General features: G+C 39.7%; 1 protein-coding gene across 1 annotated transcript in view; it reads right to left on the minus strand.

Moving 5' to 3' along the window:
* Positions 1 to 16,971: 16,971 nt before the first annotated feature.
* Positions 16,972 to 19,842, minus strand: part of LOC135711769 (neurogenic locus protein delta-like) — an 86,500-nt gene continuing 83,629 nt past the window's right edge. The window contains exon 3 of the mRNA XM_065234735.1: positions 16,972 to 17,094. Coding sequence (XP_065090807.1) covers positions 16,987 to 17,094 — 108 coding nt within the window. The 3' untranslated portion in view covers positions 16,972 to 16,986. The remainder of the gene's footprint in view (positions 17,095 to 19,842) is intronic.

Here is a 19,842-nt window from a genome sequence, read left to right on the forward strand (position 1 = left end):
TCGTGATTTTACAATGGTGACGATATAAGTCGTGTTTGTCCGGGGAAAAGAGATTATTTAATATCTAAAAATGATGAAGGCGAAATCTACGTACAAAGAAGATTAGTTTTGTGTAACTTGCAGGAGGCGTACTCCATCTTTAAAAATACATATCTCGATAACTTTTTCAAAGGGACGTATCAGATTTTGTAAACAATGCATTTGATCGTCGATTTGGCGTAACTGGTAGCTCGCCCACGCATGCTAACACTACCATCAGATAGGGGAAATTTCTCCCTACCTGCTAGTAGTGTTAGTAAGCGTGTGCGAGCTACCAGTTACGCCAAATCGACGATCAAATGCATTGTTTACAAAAGCTGATACGTCCCTTCGAAAAAGTAATCGAGATATCCTGATATTAAAATAGGATTTTCCATGTTCGCCAGTAACCGTCCGAAACACTGCATTTTGGCAGGGACAAGTGGCACGCATACCGTATGCGTTTGTATATATCATCAGAACGTTAAACTTATTTTAAAAACACTACAAAGCAAACAATCACTCCCAGATGGTGTTGATTCCTATCACGATTTGTTTAAAAAAAAATAATTTGTCAAAATCCAAGTGAACAATGCTGGCTGTAGTGTTGCAAAAATTGGTCAGGAACGCAAATTTTGGCCACAGAACTAATGACTATTCTTAGTAACGGACATGTTGAATCAATACAATTCAAACAATGGCGTCAAGTAGAGAGATGCATTATGGACTTAGTTGAAATGGACACCCACGAGAAATTTATTGATACTTTTTTAGAAAAATTATTCAATTTATTGCCGCATAACTTTATAGCTGAGCAACAGGCCAATTACATGAAACACGTCAAAAGCAATTTGAAAGCTACAGAATGCATCATAATCTGTGATTTTTCGGAGAATTATTCTTTAGTTGTGCAAAATGCAGTTCAAGGCTTTCATTGGGCGAACGCCCAATGTACTATTCACCCTTGTGCTATTTATTTTAAAGACGAAGAATCTAACGATTTGAAATTTACTAGTTTTATTGCAATTGCTGATTTCACTAAACATAATCATGTCGCAGTTCGTTTATTTCTTACGCATTGTCTAGCGTTCATAAAATGTAAATTGCCAAGCTTACAACAGATTTACTTTTTCTCAGATGGATCAGGAAGCCAATATAAAAATAAGATGACCGCTTTTAATTTATGCAACATGCAAAAAGATTTTGGCATTGCTGCCGAGTGGAATTTTTTCGCAACTTGTCATGGAAAGGGCCCTTGTGATGCTTTGGGAGGAGTATTAAAACGAAACGCTGCGAAAGCGAGTTTGCAAGGCCCCACCATATAACAACGGCCCAAGAACTTTACTCATGGGCTATTTCTAAGCCAGATTCAAAAATACACTATCAGTTTTTTTCGGAATCCGATTACAATAAAATGGAAAGAAAAATGAAAAACCGTTATATACGTGTGAACCAAATTTCGGGGACACAGTCATTCCATAGTTTTAAGCCTCAAAACGAAAAGTATATTATTGTCAAACGGTATTCATTTTCAACGGAAGAAAAATGTGTGAAATTGTAATTAAAGAAAATAAATGCTTCATGTTTTACTTATTTTTCTTCGACCTCGTCATTATTTGTAGCATTTAAGTACTTCTCCCAGAGTTTTGATACCAAAACTAATAATGTCAAACTGGGGCCTGTTTTAAAGCCACGAAGACTTCAATGGGGGAGGGGAGTTCAGCCACAGTATACGCTCGGTAAAAATATTTTAAAATTTTAGTAAAGTATACGAGGAGGGAGGTAGGATCTGCAATGTTTAAAAATTGGTCTACGTGGTTTATGGACAGCCTCCAGGCTGAACTGAATGTTGCACCCAGCTTGTAAGTTACTCATATATTTCATTAGTCACAGCTGCTGTGACTCGATGGAGACGCATTGTGAACTACCTTGCGTCTTCATCGTTTCCATGCACGTGTGGTGCATATATTGCGGAACAATAATTTTTTATTTAAAAAAAATTGTATCGCAAAAACTGCTTCTCCGACATCGCTAATTTTATGATATGTTATGTAAAATTAAATGATCTTTCAATTAAAAATACTAAAATAAGAAGTTGTTGGAGACCCTCGCAGTGAAAATCAAGAAAAAGCATTTGTAACATATTTTTTTCCTACAAAATCAAATATCTCTGAGTGTTTCATAATTTTTCTTAAAACTACATTAAAACATCTTTCATTTGAAGGGTCAATTGTAAAAATCGGTCAAGAGGTTCAGAAGTTATAAATTTTTGAAAAAAGGCATTTTTGAAAAAAAATGATTTTTTGGACCACCCTAACACGGAAATGGTCACCCTAATGGCGCAATAAAAAAATACGAGTCTAATATTTTTTGATAAGGAAGAACTATACCAATTTTCATGAAATTCTGAGACCCACTATAACTTTTTTCTATGGAATTGCTGTATATATATATATATATATATATATGTATATATATATATATATATATATATATATATATATATATATATATAACTCTTATAAACAGTTAATATAAACTTTTCCTGAAGCCATCCAAAAAGCTTCTTCTATTAGAACAGAAATTTCACCAGTAATTTTGCTTTACTAAAAAAAATTGACACTTTACTAAAATTGGTCAAACTTCATGCGCACTCAGTGAATCAAGCCAGGCAAATATTTTCCTTTAGCTTGCCTTGGAAACGCACATGATTTTCATCCATTAACAAAATTGATGATATTCATCTGAATTTCACATAACATTCATGTTATCACATGCATTCTATAAGATTTTTCATACAGATTTCTTTGGCCACATAATTTTCATGTGATTTTGTGGTGAGATTTGCAGTTTCACGTGAAAGCTATGTTAATGCACGTGGATTTTTTCGATTAAATATGTGACTATACACTCACTATACCGATAAATCTTGAATATTTGATCAACCAACTTTCAATATTTCGGAAATCTATCCATTTTCAGTTGTTTTTTTTTTCTCTGTATGATACCTATAAAGACAGCTGCACGGGCAATTTTTTGATACACTGTATGTGTCTGGGAGTGTTTATGCACATTGAAGCAGAAGTATGCAAAAAAAAATATGTCAAGAGCCGCTGCTATCGCGAAATGGTGTACTCTGCAATTCATGCACAAGAAAAGGCTTGCTTAAGCAGGTTTGGGTTGAATCTCAGCAACTAAAGAGAGAAAGGGAAACACGAAAACGATTAAACTTATGGGCGTCTCGGCTTGTATGGATGGATTTCTCTTGTGCCTCTGTGAATGGAATGTCGTGGCAGGGATAACCTTACTCTAAACACATATTGGCTTATAAAGCCGTTTGGGAATGGTTTTGATAATCAAAACTGGCCATTTTTTGTCTTGGAGTATTTCAAACGTGAAAGATTTATTTTCTCTCTGCAAAGCCAAGAACGAGAAAAGGAATAACTTTTCGACCATATTAAAAAAAAAATTCCGAATCGATATTTTGCGTCAACATGGCATTCCCCGCCTTTACTTCAGTTCCTCTCACCTCTTTTGGGTTAGCGATTAACTAGTTCAACAACATAGATATAAAAAACGAATAAGCAACCACGAAGGCGAACTGGACGAGAACGAGCATTCCAAACTCATCGGGGGTAGTCCACGATTGGCGGGTCGATGTGATATCGACTTCAACGTGCGCGCTGAACACACACATTTTTTATACTAACAGACCGTTTTCTGTTTGTTTAACCAAGCATGCAGTGAGAAGATTTTAAGCTACATAGGAAGCACGGGAGTATTTTTTGTTAGTATGTAATATTTTTTACCTTTTCTTTTTGTTTTTTTTTTTTAATTTAATTTAGTATTAAATAAACATTACTGATCTTCACAACATAAAGGACACCATTACGGAGGTATTAGATGTGATCGAATTATTTGAGGTGCTATTTGTCCAACGCCCCCAGCTGGGCGAGGGGTAGATGATGACATACACACACCCACACCCACCCAAATGGTGAGTTGACAACCTAGCTCTGGTCCTCACAAGTTCCTACCTCACACCTCCCCGTGGTGTAGCCTGGGCAATGTTGTCCTTCTGACAATATCAAAGTGAGGGGATGCGACGCGAACACTGGCGCAGTAACCATAGCACGGCGATAGAGGAAATGCTTCGTCAACCCGCAGGAGTGCCAACCGGCACATTAGGATCGACGCCAGTAAGATAATTATTACGGCATACTGGACACGACATGGAATGATAGACACGATACGGCACAATGGATTGGAAACCACGCTACAGGGCTGACAGTCGTGCTATTCTGTTCCCTGAGTAAAGAAGGGTGACATCTTCTTGAAATTGGGAGTGGGCTAATAGTGCAGCAGCCCCCGTCCCGGTAAAACCTTGGTATGCCTCGGATACGTTCAAAACTCGTCACCAATTGGTGGTTGGTGAGTAGTAGGCTCAGATGTAACATTCCTGACTTACCACAGCAAGGACCCCAAAGTTTTCAAGGAGAACAGCCAGTCGTTGGGCTAAGCCAGATATTCACACCGATATCCAGCAGTAGCACATCACAAGAACTGCAACTTGGGAGATCGATGAAATCTATGTGTTCGTTAAGGATAAAAACAACGTACACAAAGAGATCAAGCAACTTGTGACTGGAATCAAATCCGGCACAACAGTGCCAGACCGGGAATTCCAAGAGTGGAGAATAAGAGCCGAAAATGCCGAAAAGGCTCTCCTGGAAGCCAAGGAGAGCATAAGACTGGCTGAAGCACATGTGACGCCGAAGGGACCAACAAATCCACGTCCTGAAAAGAGAGATAGGGACACGCCAGGAGATGAGGAGGAGCCCAAAAAGCGCAGGGACGACGAGAAAGGCATCAAGGAGATGGAATAGAATGGTGGGTGGCGTAAAGTCGAGAACCAGAAGGAGAGGAAGAAAAAACAGAAGGAAGATGAAGTTAGGAATAAGGAAGAGGAAGCGAGGAAGAAGGAAGAGAAGAAGAAGGAAGACAGGAAGAACAAAAAGAAGCCTAGGCCTCGTAGGGATAGAAGCAAGGGTGACGCTCTGGTTGTTGAGGCGAAGGACAAAACGTCCTACGCAGCACTCCTTCGGAAAGTGAGAGAGGATCCGGAGTTGAAACAACTAGGTGAGAACGTGGTGAAAACCAGGCGAACCCAGAAAGGCGAGATGCTATTTGAGCTGAAAAGGGATCCTACGGTCAAGAGCGCAGATTTTAAGGAGCTCGTCTAAAAAATCTCTTTGCGGGACGGCGAACGTAAGAGCCTTATCCCAGGAGTCAGTGGTCGAGTGCAGGGATCTGGACGAGATCACAACGGAAGACGAGGTACGATGTGCGCTGAAGGTGCAATGCAACCTGGGAGACGTACCAATGGCAATTCGGTTGAGGAAGGCGTATGGTGGCACGCAGACGGCGTCGATACGACTTTCTTCGGACGCAGCTAACGAGTGTGCCCGTTGAAAGCTATTCCTTGGGTGTCTAAGAAAATGAAGAGATGCTACAAATGCATGGGATTCGGTCATCAGACCAGAAACTGTAAAGGCCCTGACAGATATGATCTGTGCAGGAAATGCGGAGAGAATGGGCACTTTGCAAAAGACTGTACAAAGCAACCGAGGCGCATGCTCTGCAAAAAGGAGGACGGAAACGGTCATGTGACGGGAAGTTTCAGGTGCCCAGAGTTCAAGAAGGCGATGGTGGGCCATCAATAATGGAGGTAACCCAAATAAATCTCAATCATTGCAACACAGCACAGCAAATGTTGTGGCAGTCGACAACAGAAAAAAAAATTGCGACGTTGCTATCATTGCAGAGCCATATCGAGTCCCTCTTGATAATGGTAACTAGGTGGCGGATAGAGCAGGAATGGCGGCCATACAAGTCATGGGCAGGTATCCCATTCAACAAGTGGTGGCGGGCTCATACGAAGGTTTCGTGATGGCCAAAATCAATAGAATCTATGTGTGTAGTTGCTACGCACCCCCGAGATGGACGATTGAGCAGTTACACCAGATGCTAGATGGGCTCACCAGAGAGCTCATTAGACGGAGACCAGCCGTCATCGCAGGAGATTTCAATGCTTGGGCAGTGGATTGGGGGTGCAGGTGTACCAACGCAAGAGGGTATAGCCTGCTGGAAGCTCTGGCAAAGTTGAACGTCAGTCTGGCCAACTTAGGAACCATCAGCACCTTCCGCAAAGATGGTAAGGAATCCATTATCGACGTCACTTTCTGCAGTACGTCGCTAATGGCAAATATGAACTGGAGAGTGTGCGAAGAGTACACTCATAGTGACCATCAGGCGATCCGGTACAGTATCGTCGAACGGACACCGGTGGAAATATGGAGGATGAAAGTAAGCGAAGTGGAGGACGAATGCATTTAATAAGGATCTTTTCTTCGAAGCTCTAAGGGTAGACAGCAGCGTCCCGGGTCTAAGCGCGAACGAGTTGATCGAATCATTAGCAAAGGCATGTGACACAACTATGCCGAGAAAAGTGGAACCAACGAACAGGCGGCGTCCAGCTTACTGGTGGAACGAAGAAATTAGCACCCTCCGTGCTACTTGTCTTCTATCCAGAAGGCGCGTTCAGAGAGCAAGAACGGAAGCAGACAGAAAGGAGCGCAGGGTGGTGTTCCGATGAAACGAAAGATAAAGCTGAGCAAGTCAAATAGTTTCAAGGAGCTGTGCCGCGATGCCGATGCCAACCCCTGGGGCAACGCATACCGAGTCGCGATGACGAAGATCAGAGGTCCAACGATGCCGGTTGAAATGTGTCCCAACAAGCTGAAAGTCATCGTGGAGAGACTTTTCCCACAGCATGACCCAACGACCTGGCCACCTACACCATATGGCGAGGAAGATGAAGACAACGTTTAAGTCTCCAACGAGGAACTCATAGCAGCAGCGAAAGGGTTAAAGGCGAATAAAGCTCCCAATCCGGATGGAATTCCCAACGTGGTGTTGAAGGCGACGATCCAGACGTTCCCGGAAATGTTCAGGATGGTGCTGCAGAAATGTCTGGACGAAGGTCAGTTCCCTGATAGGTGGAAGGTACAAAAGCTTGTGCTGTTGCCGAAGCCCGGAAAACCGCCGGGGGATCCTGCATCGTATAGGCCAATATGCTTGCTGGATACTGTCGGAAAGCTCTTGGAGGGGATCATCCTGAACAGGCTGACGAAATGCACGGAGAGTGAACACGAACTGTCGGAGAGGCAGTTCGGATTCCGTAAAGGGAGATCGACGGTGGATGCAATTCGGACAGTGATTGACAGAGCCGAGAAAGCTTCCAAACAGAAGCGGAGAGGAGATCGATACTGCGCCGTGATCACGATTAATGTGAAGAATGCATTCAATAGCGCCAGCTGGGAGGCCATCGCCAAGGCGCTCCATAGAATGAGGGTTCCAGACTACCTCTGCAGGATTCTAAGTAGTTACTTCCAGAGCCGAGTCCTGGTCTCCGAGACAAACACGGGGTAGAAATCGCTTAGAATCACGGCGGGAGTTCCACAAGGCTCCATTCTAGGTCCCACGCTGTGGAACGGAATGAATAATGGCATGCTGACGCTCAAGCTGCCCAAAGGAGTTGAGATCGTTGGCTTTGCGGACGACGTCATCTTGACGGTAACCGGTGAGACGCTGGAAGAAGTGGAAATGCCGGCCGCCAGGTGATCGATACGATTAGTAACTGGATGCCAGGAGCGAAGCTGCAGATAGCCCACCACAAAACAGAAGTGATGTTGGTCAGTAACTGCAAAGCAGTGCAGCGGGCAGCAATCACCGTTGGAGAATGTCGAACAATTCTGGTCCAAACAGCAGCAAGAGGCGTATTCTGGCTAGTGTGTCCTCATCGATACTAAGTTACGGAGGTCCAGCCTGGATTGAAGCGCTGAAAACGAAGCAGAACTAACGGAAATTGAGCAGTACGTTCCGGCTCATGGCCATGCGAGTCATGAGTGCGTACAGAACCATTTCGATGGAGGCAGCTTGCGTTATTGCCGGTATGATCCCAATCGGCATCACCTTGGCGGAGGACTACGAGTGCTATATGACGAGAGAAACCAGAGGAGTACGAAAAGTGGTGAGAACGGTGTCGATGGCTAAGTTGCAGCAGGAGTGGGATGCAGCAGAGAACGGTAGATGGACACACAGGCTGATACCGATTCTTTCGACCTGGGTGAACAGGAAGCATGGAGAAGTCAACTTCCACTTGACGCAGTTCCTGTCTGGTCATGGCTGCTTCAGGAAGTACCTGCATCGGTTCGGGCACACAACGTCACTCTTTTGTCCGGAAAGTGGGAATGTGGAAGAATAACCAGAGCACGTGGTCTTCGAATGTCCTAGATTTGATGCTGTGCGAGAGGATATGTTCGCCCTTAGCACGGAGAATGTCATCGAAGAAATGTGTCGAGAGGAGGGCACCTTTAACGCCGTCAGCAGAGTTGTAACGCAGATCATGTCAGCGCTGCAGTAAAAATGGCGAGAGGACCAGCTAGAAAGTAGTAATGTACTGACACATGTGCGAAGTGAAAGCCGAAGCCGAGAGAACTCTCCGTTAGAGTATGCTGAATCCACTATCGGGGTTAACCGAGTAGAACGCGACGCTGGGTGCTAAATGGCTCACAAATTGGATAGACGATCAGCGAACTGGAAGCGCCAAATAGCTGAGGTAAAGTAAGGTGTGTAATGCACGGCCCCCTTCGAAGTAATACAACAAGTGGTTCCGGGGGAAAAGGGCAAGGCGTCCAAGGAGGTTTTAGTGCGGTAAGAATCCCACACACCGTGTCACCGCGACTGTGCGCCCAGTCATCAAGCGGTGGCACGATGGCCTTTTGAAGGTCCCACCGGATTGGTTACTCGATATTTCCTATAGTTAATACTTAAAGATGTGTATATATGCAAGCTAATCTATTCCCAAGCGGACCCTTTGAGTGCTATTCTTGATATCTAGCAACAGAATTCAACATAAATGCTTTAAAAACAATAAAAATAGTATAAGTTTTGATAATATTTTAAAAATATTCAGTATGAATATAATGAGAAAGTATCAAACAAATGAAATATTTTAAAATTGAACAAATATTACATCTTTAACTTATTTGTGAGCATTCCGGAAATTATGCAAACATCAATATGAATCAGTTATACAATTATAAAAGAAAAAAGTAAATGATGAGATATTGTCACTGTGGAACTAGCTCTTAGCTTCAGGTCAGGACAAGTAAGATTCCTTATTGAACCCTTGAGGCACGTGATGGTCCACCACTAAGTATAACATCTTAACCAGATTAGCAAACAAAAATGAGCAGGTTACAATTACAGATATAAATTCTCTCAATGCTTCACAGCGAAATAAATGTGAAAAAGCTTAGGCTTTTTGTCCACCTCAAATATTCATAAGCGTTCCCAGCGACAAGAGTTCATGAATAATCAACAAAGCATTCTAATATACTAGCAACTCCGCAATCTGATGCCATCGTAATTTTCAGCAACGTCAGGAATGCTCACGAACTCTACGTGCAGCCAGAAAACATATGTACTACTAATTCAAGGCATCTTCCAAATAAGCTTCAAAGGTAATTTTGTTTTGTTTACCCAATGTTAAATTCAGTCCTCTATATCCGTAATACGCGCGCGAAGCTCAAACCTTTATAGACTACTCAAAATAACTTTTTTTATTACTAGGGTAAAGCGCTACTTCGTCGTAATCGCCCATTTCCTTTCTATCGTTAATATTATCAATGATTTCACCGTGCACAAATCAATAATAGGTTTGCTCCCATGCGTTAGTTGAATAAATTTAGAAGTTGACAGAAATGTTCAATTTTTTGTTTAAAATCGTTCAGAAAAGAAGGGTACAGCGCAAGTTGTGCTTAGTATAACGGAAATTACATCAAAACCCTACTACTATTAAATCTGTTCGGCCATGAACACAATGCAATCAGGCAAAGTGGTGGACTGGATCGGAAAAGAGCCGTTTGTGACACAACTACCACGGAACCGATGAAGGTCACGATGACCAGGATATGGACTAATGAAAGAAGTTCTTTGCTGCTCTACGTTGGTTTATTGTTGTTTCTCTGCTATAATTTTACTGCCGCAGGAGAGTACTGCTCCTGAATACGGCACCGCTGGATGCAGCTATTGCTACTGCTGGAGACGACTGGTTTTACAATAAGTATCACGCGCGAACTTGCCCGACATATGACTTTTTATGGAATGTTCTAAAAACTAATTGCGTCGTAGGATATTTCACTTCTCGCTGCGAGCGTTTGATCGCGGACAAAATCAAATATTAAAAATCCACCATCAACATCGTAGCGAACAAAATTATTTTTCGCAGTGCTACAATAATTATTAAAAAGTCGTTGATATCGATCCATACAAAATAATCCGTTACAAATTTCGATAAAATACATAATTTATCAATTCATAAAAATAAATAAATTAGATGTTAAGCTCAGAATTCATATTAAGTTCAGCACAAGGGCGTGAATGTATCTGAGTATCAATCATAAACACAAATGTTGAATTTATTGATGATGTCCATTTTTCGAAAAGTTAACTGACTCAGTCCTATAATGGTAAATTAGCCGGTTAGAAAAATTATGTAGAATAGGCTTCCAAAAAATTGTTAGAAGCAATAGCTACATATATTAAAATATTACAAATTAACAATATGATCCAGTTCCCGAATTTCCATATGCTGCTGAAAAGACGCAACAGTAATACCAACCGGTGGAAACTAACGATTTTAAATTGGCTCACTACTTGGCTGAAACGTTCGCCACATAACTAAACATAATATGTTCAATTATACGATTACAAAATCTACAAGGGAGACGGACCTTTCCATAGGATCTGTGATCTATGCCGAATTCCTCAAACGGTGGATCACATTATCTGCTACTGTCCGAAATACGAAGCACCAAGAACCCGCTACGACATCCCGGGAAGCATCAGCGATGCCCTCGGTAACGATTCTACCAGAATTACAGCCCTTTTAGCTTTCCTGCGGGAAGCTGAGCTGTTCGATCTAATCTGATCACCTAACTCACCATCATCATCATCACCACCATACCAGATCACACTCGGAACCAGAGTCTCACAACCAACCACCCACATCAGCAACTATACAGACCAACGCAACGAAAACGGAATTCTCCAACAAAATGACAGAATTAAGACAGCCACTAAGCAACTAAGGGACCCCACCCTCGGAGGTTCCCTTCCAGGGCCACCAAATTCCGGGGCCCCACGCCCTTTTTCGGAAATCCCCTCTGGGATCCAAACTATGTTGTTAGGGTAATTTCCCTCTGGAATTCCCACTCCCCTCAAATAGGGGATTCCCCATCTGGGATTCCCAGAGACGAACCAGCCCAAGGCTGAATCTCTCTTTAATAAAAAAAAAAAAAAAAAAAAAAAAAAATCCAAATTTTTAGAAGCACCTGTTGGAAAGTGAGACACTAGGTAAAAATTTTCAAAATAATAGCAGTTTTTGATTTGATTTTTTATGTACTGCAAATACTTAAAACATTTTTAACTATTGTGTACATTTGTTGATTTAAAATCTCAAAATTGAGCTGAAATGCAAATAATTAGTACTGCTATTATTTTGAACAATTTTACCTAGTGTGTTGGCAGGTGCTTCCACAAATTTGGTATTTTGTAATCGTAAAATTGAACATATTTGTAGTTCTGTGGCGAACGTTCAGCTCAATTGATCTTAAGAGAACAAAGTTACAACTTGTCAAAGTTGACCATTTTGTATGGAATTCGGCATACGCTGCTATTATATTGCACACAAGTATAGTTATTGAAATAAGAAACTTTGTATGAGTGTATAATCAAAAAACATCATAAGCAATAAGAATACAACATTGAATTTGTGATAGCTATACCGGAAATACATTTCATAGGTTTGAGCGTTTTTACAAACAGCTGAAAACACGACAGTAGTTTTTTAATATGTTTGTAAAATATGTAACACATAGTACATAAAAACTACATACGATATCAACGGAAATAGCCTAAGCTACAATAAAGATCCAAAGTTTAGAAAAAGCGCAGAGAGTAAATTTAAACGTTATGTTATACTATCAAAGTTACCCGCATTATCAAAGATACCCCGTTTTACGGTACATATTTTCTTTGATTGGTAAAAAATCATCTTAGAAATGAACCTCACACGGGTAAGAGTGTAAAATAGTAAATAAATATAAATAGTAAAATTATTCAAAAATATCAAAGAAATTGATCATTGTGCATTTAAGTTTGTTTTCATCAAGTTTGATAAAACCAGCTACATAAACAATAGTTTTCGTTCGATTTTATTGGTAAACATGGTTTATTTGTTATGAAGTGAAACAGCTTTGCTATGTTATGTATTGAAACAGCTGCTGCTAGCATCATTAATAATCAAAAGGCTATGTTTATAAACAAGAATTGGTTGACACTCTTGCCCCATTGCAGTTAAAAAAAATTTGTGAGAACATTTAAAAAAAAAATCGTAAAAAACTATTGACGAGAAATAAATTGCATTACATTGCTGATTTATGAAGGCAATGCTATGAACTTACAGTACAGTGTACAAACTCCTATAAATATCCACTATTTGGCATATATAGGACGTACAATTTTTAGGTGGCACTCTTGCCCCACCACTATGCAGCCTAAAAGGCGAAATAATGTTCCAATGGTAAGTAAGGTGTTCATCACAAATTTCTGAGGTCATTTATTATTATCAAAGCCATCACACCACAAAGTAAAGCAAGTTGGTGAAAATCTGCTATCGTACACGTTGACCTTTATTTTTGAACATCATTTAATGATAATAGAAGATAATTAGAACATTTGTTTTGGTTTTATATTTTTACTGGCTTACCTTGTTATTTTGACTTGTGACCTATTTTTTTAAGCCATTTCATGAAAACGAAATTAATATGAATATTAATATATCAAACAGTAGCCCTATAATCCAATGCGAGAACACTTGGACGATACAAACCATCAACCTTGGGACAAACGGCTTAATTTCCTTCCGAAGAAAGGCGAAACCAGAGATATTTCTTCGAATACCGTAACGACTGATATGAGAGGCAGCGCTCCGCCTATATCTAATAAATGTCTGGTTCTAGGCTCACTCAGTTCGTTGTGTTTTTCTGTTGGTTTCTGAAAAAAATTGTAGAATTCAGGGACAACAGGTGATTGCGTCCCGAGCAAAGTCCAACATGTCAGGATCAAATTGAAATCACAATTTGATTTCAGTTTACGCATTTGGAACATCAAATTGAATATTCGTATTGTTATCAACAGGAAAAATGTACATCAAATTGTGTTTGCTCTCACTGATAGCAGAATCAGTTTTCAATTTGATGCCACAGAAAGATTGTTTTGCTCTCCATTTTGATATTTTATCCGTTAAAACGACCAACTGCAAACTGAGTAATCATTATCTGCAACATCACAACATCAAATTTAGTTCTCAAATTTGATCGCAGATTTTGCTAGGGTAAGGTCTCGTTCATTAGGGAATGATGTTAACAAAATGAATGAATGAAGCTGCATCATGAATGAAGCCGCAAATAAACCGAGGGGATATCGATGAAAAAATCGAGGAATGGCTAATAAAATATCTTGTCAATTTTCTATACACTTTTTGACGTTTAATCGCCTTTCTCTATTTAGCACAAATGAACGGTTTGTTTTCCCATTAATCTGTTTCCCTCTTGCTCTCACTTGCTCGATTGTAGTGTGTAGTAATGTGCACCGATTAAACATCAAAAAGCACTATTGCCTTCTTCCACAAGCTAAAAGTGGAACATAACCGTCGTACATACAGTATATGCATACATATACAAGAACCCTAGGTCACGAAAGCATCAATCAATGGAAACTGATATTTCCCTGTATCTACATTGGCCACGTACTGCACGACAACCAGTCGAGCATGTATGAAAATGTGGCAAAACAGTCGCATCTCACCGGTTCTACCTGGAATAATACACGATCCAGAGAAACCGTTGACAGTCTTATGAAATGAAAGTTTTAACTATTATCGTTTTCGTTTTTGCTGTGTTGCAACGCGCACCGCCCCAGTGGCGCCAACAAGCACGAGTTATCATTGACAGCTCAACTCATTTGATCGCAAACAAACGTAAACCCGACATCTACACCCTGAATAAATTTGGTGTACGGTGGGGAAAACCGGCAAAAACGAAAACAACATTATGATAATATTACGTTGTGTATCGTTGTTTGCTGAAGTTGTCCGAGTAGAGGAATTTGAATAACTAGCAAAATCACAGGCACAGAGAATGCAAAAAAATAGAAGGGAAGCGGCAAGGTTAAGACGTCGTTCAATGTGCAACGCGCTGTGCAGTTTACAATACATTGCTTATGACGTCATTGGGAAGGTTTTTGTTCGCTTTCAGGTTCAGGCGTGCAATACTCGTAGTACAACGAACGACAACTAAGATCACGGTTTTCGAAAATAGTAACTGTCGCCACAGTGTAAAACTGGCTAACTCGTTCTTCGATCAGATTAACTCAGAGAGTGGGTTTTAGAAATTAATCATACAACTAAGTAAAAGTAACTTTCTCTCTGAATTAGTTTGATCGACCGTAATAATAACAGTCGTGTTAAGTACTTGGCACTGATGGAGTCTGCAAGCAGTAGATGAAATTCGCGTATCTGTCAAAAGAATTATAACTTAATTAAAAAGAAATAATTTACGTTACGTTAGTCACAGCTGCTGTGACTCGATGGAGACGCATTGTGAACGACCTTGCGTCTTCATCGTTTCCATGCACGTGTGGGTAAATATTGCGGAAAATGATTTTTTATTAAAAAAAAATTGTATCTCCAAAACCACTTCTCCGACATCGCTAATTATTTAAAATCTTATGTAAAATTAAATGATCTTTCAATTAAAAATACTAAAATAAGAAGTTGTTGAAGCCCTCGCAAGCGGCACCGGCGGTGTAGTGGTAAGCGTGATTACCTCTCACCCCAGCAGGCCTGGGTTCAATCCCAGTCGGCGCCGCCGGGATGTTCTGAGGCATAACATCTCTGATCACGCCTTCCTTCGGGAGGGAAGTAAAGCCGTTGGTCCCCGGTTCATGAGTGGATGGGTCGATAGGTAGGGTCCAGGTGTGGGAGCTGCCTATCTGGCGTCGGTAGCATTGGTGCTCAGCACGAAAAATAAGATCGACGGAAAACAAATCCAAGGAAAAAAAAAAGAAGCCCTCGTAGTGAAAACGAAGAAAAAGCATTTGTAACGTATTTTTTTCATACAAAATCAAATATCTCTGAGTGTTTCATATTTTTGCTTAGAACAAAAATTTTTGAAAAAAGGCATTTTTGAAAAAAAAAATAGATTTTTCGGACCACCCTAACACGCACCCTTATGGCGGAATAAAAAATACGAGTCTAATATTTTTTTATAAGGAAGAACTATACCAATTTTCATGAAATTCTGAGACTCACTATACCTTTTTTCTATGGAATTGCTGTATATATATATATATATATATTTTTTTTTTCCTTTGGTTTGTTTTTTCCGTCGATCTTGTTTTCCGTGCTGAGCACCAATGCTACCGACGTGCAGGAAGGCAGCTCCCACACCTGGACCCTACCTATCGACAAATCAACTCATGAACCGGGGACCAATGGCTTTACTTCCCGTGATCAGAGATGTTATGCCTCAGAACATCCCGGCGGCGCCGACTGGGATTGAACCCAGGCCTGCTGGGGTGAGAGGGACTGTATATATATAAAATATAATATAATACATTTATACATAGGTATATGGCGAATGTTTCCATCGGTTTTAGCCCTTTCAGAAGGGATTTACGTTATGTTGTATGGGGTTTAAAAGAGGAAGTGAACCGAATACCAAATGCTACCAGCAATATAGGATTTCCTCTCGCGAATCAGGCAACACACAATCAAAGTGTAGAAGCGTAACCTGATAGTCAAAGTAGACATGTGAAGAGTCGTAAAAATCGACATACTACCTGGATGGCCTCCCAGTTAGCGGCAAGAATCGATGGATGGTTTCATAAAGCTCTGTCAAAGAATGGTTCTCTACATGTTTCCATCATATATGATTTTTTTGGAAATATTTCCAAAGACGTTAGCAGTTCATATCTGGAATAATTTCGCTGCAGCATGAATAATATCACGCTTCAGTTCACTTTTGAAAATATATGTACAAACTGAATAAATAATTAGACGAAGTAAAAGGCTGGCTGCACAAGAATATTACTTCGTTCGTTTTGTACGTTACTACCAAGAACGTGAATAAAGAAGAATAATAACTATAGACCGGAAATTTCACGATCAACTGCAACGAAACGAAAACGATTTTTCCTTCGTTTAAGCGCGGTGGTATCCCTTATGCGCCACGTCACGTGCGCATTTTCTCGGTTCGAATTTTGAGTCACATATACCACCAACAGCCAGAGCGTTCGTTTAGTGGTAGGCTGCTACTGGCGGGAACAAGCGGAATATCTTTATCAGTGTCAATGCCGCCAACGTAGTCGAACCCCTCGTATACCAGTCGAGCATGGTTTGATATCCGGAGCAAAAACGTATAAAAGGGAAGATACACACTACTAACTATACCCGGTTCTCGGAGAATGAAACGGAAGAAAAGGGATTAAACATGGCAGGTTCTATTTAAAATGTAATCTTCTTTGTCACTGCAGCCACAATAGGAATCACTTTTATGCAATTTCCTTTATTCTTGGCGTTGGTTGTTCTTTCCGTTCTACTGTACTATACATAATACATAATGCGAAGAGGAATCCTTACACCACCGAACCAATCTCGTTTGAGCGCGTAAAGGAAGCACATTCTCATGAACTAGAACGATCTAATCGAATAAATTGCATCATAAGTTTGCGAACTGCGGAGACAACCAGTATCAATCAAGATCTGCTATATAAACCTACCTACAGAAATAATCCTCCTAAAATGCAGTTATTTTTCAACTTACCGGGTGATCGCGATGTGCTTTCATTTGTGTCAAGCCATGCTTCCACAATCAACGTAAAGGTGCCCTGCAAAGCAAAAAAAAATATGAATGATGACGAATTGTGCAGTTTACGGGGGTGTTGTGTTTGTCACAAGCATGTTACACGTCTAAGCGCGCCGATTTCTCTGTATTTATTTATGAAATAAATCATCCAATCCAATTGAAAAAGAAGTATGTACTGCTGAGCTGCGCACTGGAGTGAACGGCATATTATTGAACATTTCAATTTCAATTACACCTTCACAGAAGAGCAAGGCACCGCCGTCGCTGTTAAAGACGACAACAACTCGTATAGTTTGGCTTGTACAGTTATTGGTGTCACGTGGAGGTGGAGTATTCATCTCTCTATCTTTCCAATAGGTGTGTTAGAGTTTCATCAATTGAATAAAATGCTGTGTATTGCTTAAGCAGTCCATAGTTGATGTACCGTAAAACGGGGTAACATTGATAGTTTTTTGAAGTATATTTTAAATATTTTTTACAGCAATGAATGTTTTTTTTGTTACAAATTTTATTTCTATGAAACAAGTGCTGTGGATCCTAGAGTCAATTCGTTAGTAATATGTTTAACGGAAATTATTGCATTTGTACTATTTTTTTAGTCTTATGACCAAAAATCAGTATTTTGATTTGGGGTTACTTTGTTAATGCTTGATGAATGTAGAAAAATATCTGTGATACTCACAATTTAGTTAAAACAATATGAAACTTTGAATGAGTATATATTCAGAAAACATCATAAGCAATAAGAAGACAACATATAACGGAAATGCATTTCATAAAAAGCACTCAAACCAGCTTTTTCAAACAGGCGAAAAACAAGAAAATTGTTTTTTACTATGTTTGGATAACATGTACCACATACTTCATAAAAACTGTATAGGATATAAAGGGAAATACCCTAAGCTACAATAAGGAACCAATGTTTCCAATTCGGAAATAGTGCAGAGAGTACATTAAATCTTTATATTCTACTATCAAAGTTACTTGCATTATCAAAGATACCCCTTTTTACGGTACTCGATTTCTTTATTTCCTGTTACAGAGGGATGGAGGGTTATCTCAATATGGCAGAGAGAAAAAACGCATCAAAGAGATAAAATTGCAGGTATAGGGGGAATGGCTCTAATGGGCCCTTCACTAAAAATCTGCTTTTAATCAATTTTATCTAGATTAACACGTCATTGGGACGGTACTAATGGATATTTTTGGTCACTATTGAAAATTTAGTCGATTGATGAATTTATGTATAGGCCCCAATTAGGGGCATTTAGGCCAACATTACATTCATTTCCCCTACCTAATACAAATTGATAAACTACTGCAATAACAAAATGGGTCCCTTGAGAGCAAACTGTGTAGAAATAACACTTTTAAAACGACTACTCGGTGTAATTCTATTAATAGGTCAGGATATTTTCATATACATTTTTAATTTTGATAATTTGTTATTACAAAAATATAAAATGTAAATCTTATCACGTGTAAACAAAATTCAAGTAAATTATGTTTCTTCGTAGACGAGCATGATACCCACTTTCAAAGTTGTTACCCGAAATGTACCATTCCGGGAAAAAAATAACCGGATAGCATCATTTTGCGGATTTAATAAAAAAAAAACAACGGAATAATTCAATGCTGCGCCTGCCCATACAGCGAACTAATTATAGCATGTTCAGCGCAATCGGTGGTTTACAGTGACTCTTCAATAGGGTCTCCGCACTATTTGACTTTGACCTGACTCGCCAGCTGCTTCGCAGAAGGTTTAGTTCGTTTTCTTTTCTAGATCGGTTTAGTTTGTCTAGCAATGTTTCTTTTTTTTACGAGATGACTATTGGCTGATTGATGTTTAGTTTTAGTACTTTTCATGTTTAGTTTAGGTTACATCATTGGGGCCAATGACGCCTGTTGATGTTTAGTCATAAATAAATAAATAAATAAATAAACACCAGAAAGGTCAGGAATTCGATTAACGAGAAGTAACCGACTGCTAGAAGGTTATCTACCAGGTTAGACGCAACTGCAAAGAAGAAGAATGTGTACGAAATTCAAAATGTATAAAAAATGTACACAAATAATATATATTCAAGTGTGCACAAGAGCACCTACTACAAGCAAAAATGTGGGAGACTTGACACCTGTTTTTTTTTCTTCATTTCTCTTCTATGCATTTGTCTATACCTACTTCTCTTACGAACTTACATACTGGTTTGAATCGAACGGTATTTAAGCGGACACGCGTGTACGTGCAACAAAACCACTTTTCCAATGATTTGAAAAGTACGCTTACGTATCTTGAAAGATCATTGTTTCGTCGAGTTTTAAACAGCTATTCAATTGATCTACCTATGCATGAAAAAAGGAAGCTGAAGCCATAAAATTGTTCATTGAACAAGATGATAGAAAAATATACTTTCATACAATTCAGTTGCTTGACGTGCGCGTCTTTTCAATAAACATGGTAGTGTAAGGTGGGATAAAATGGGGTCATCTACTTTTTTTTTGTCAACATCAACAGGCCTGATGCTGGTTTTAAAAAGCAAACCATCAATATGATTGCACTGAACTGTATATCCAGATCAAAATGACAGCAAATCGAAATCATAATTTGATATCAGTTTACGCGATTGACAAATTTTACGATACTGTATGAACAGAGCTCTACAGTGCCGTAGTATTTGCGATAATCAATTTTTTATGAACATTGTATATTAGACTAATGTACAATATGAAATTTTCGCTCTGCAGTGCTTAAACGGTTGCAAATCGGGCC

The sequence above is a fragment of the Ochlerotatus camptorhynchus genome, unplaced genomic scaffold, assembly GCF_037179485.1.
Source record: "Ochlerotatus camptorhynchus isolate MF236.1 unplaced genomic scaffold, CSIRO-AGI_Acam_v1.1 ptg000438l, whole genome shotgun sequence".
In the NCBI taxonomy this organism is placed as follows: domain Eukaryota; kingdom Metazoa; phylum Arthropoda; class Insecta; order Diptera; family Culicidae; genus Ochlerotatus; species Ochlerotatus camptorhynchus.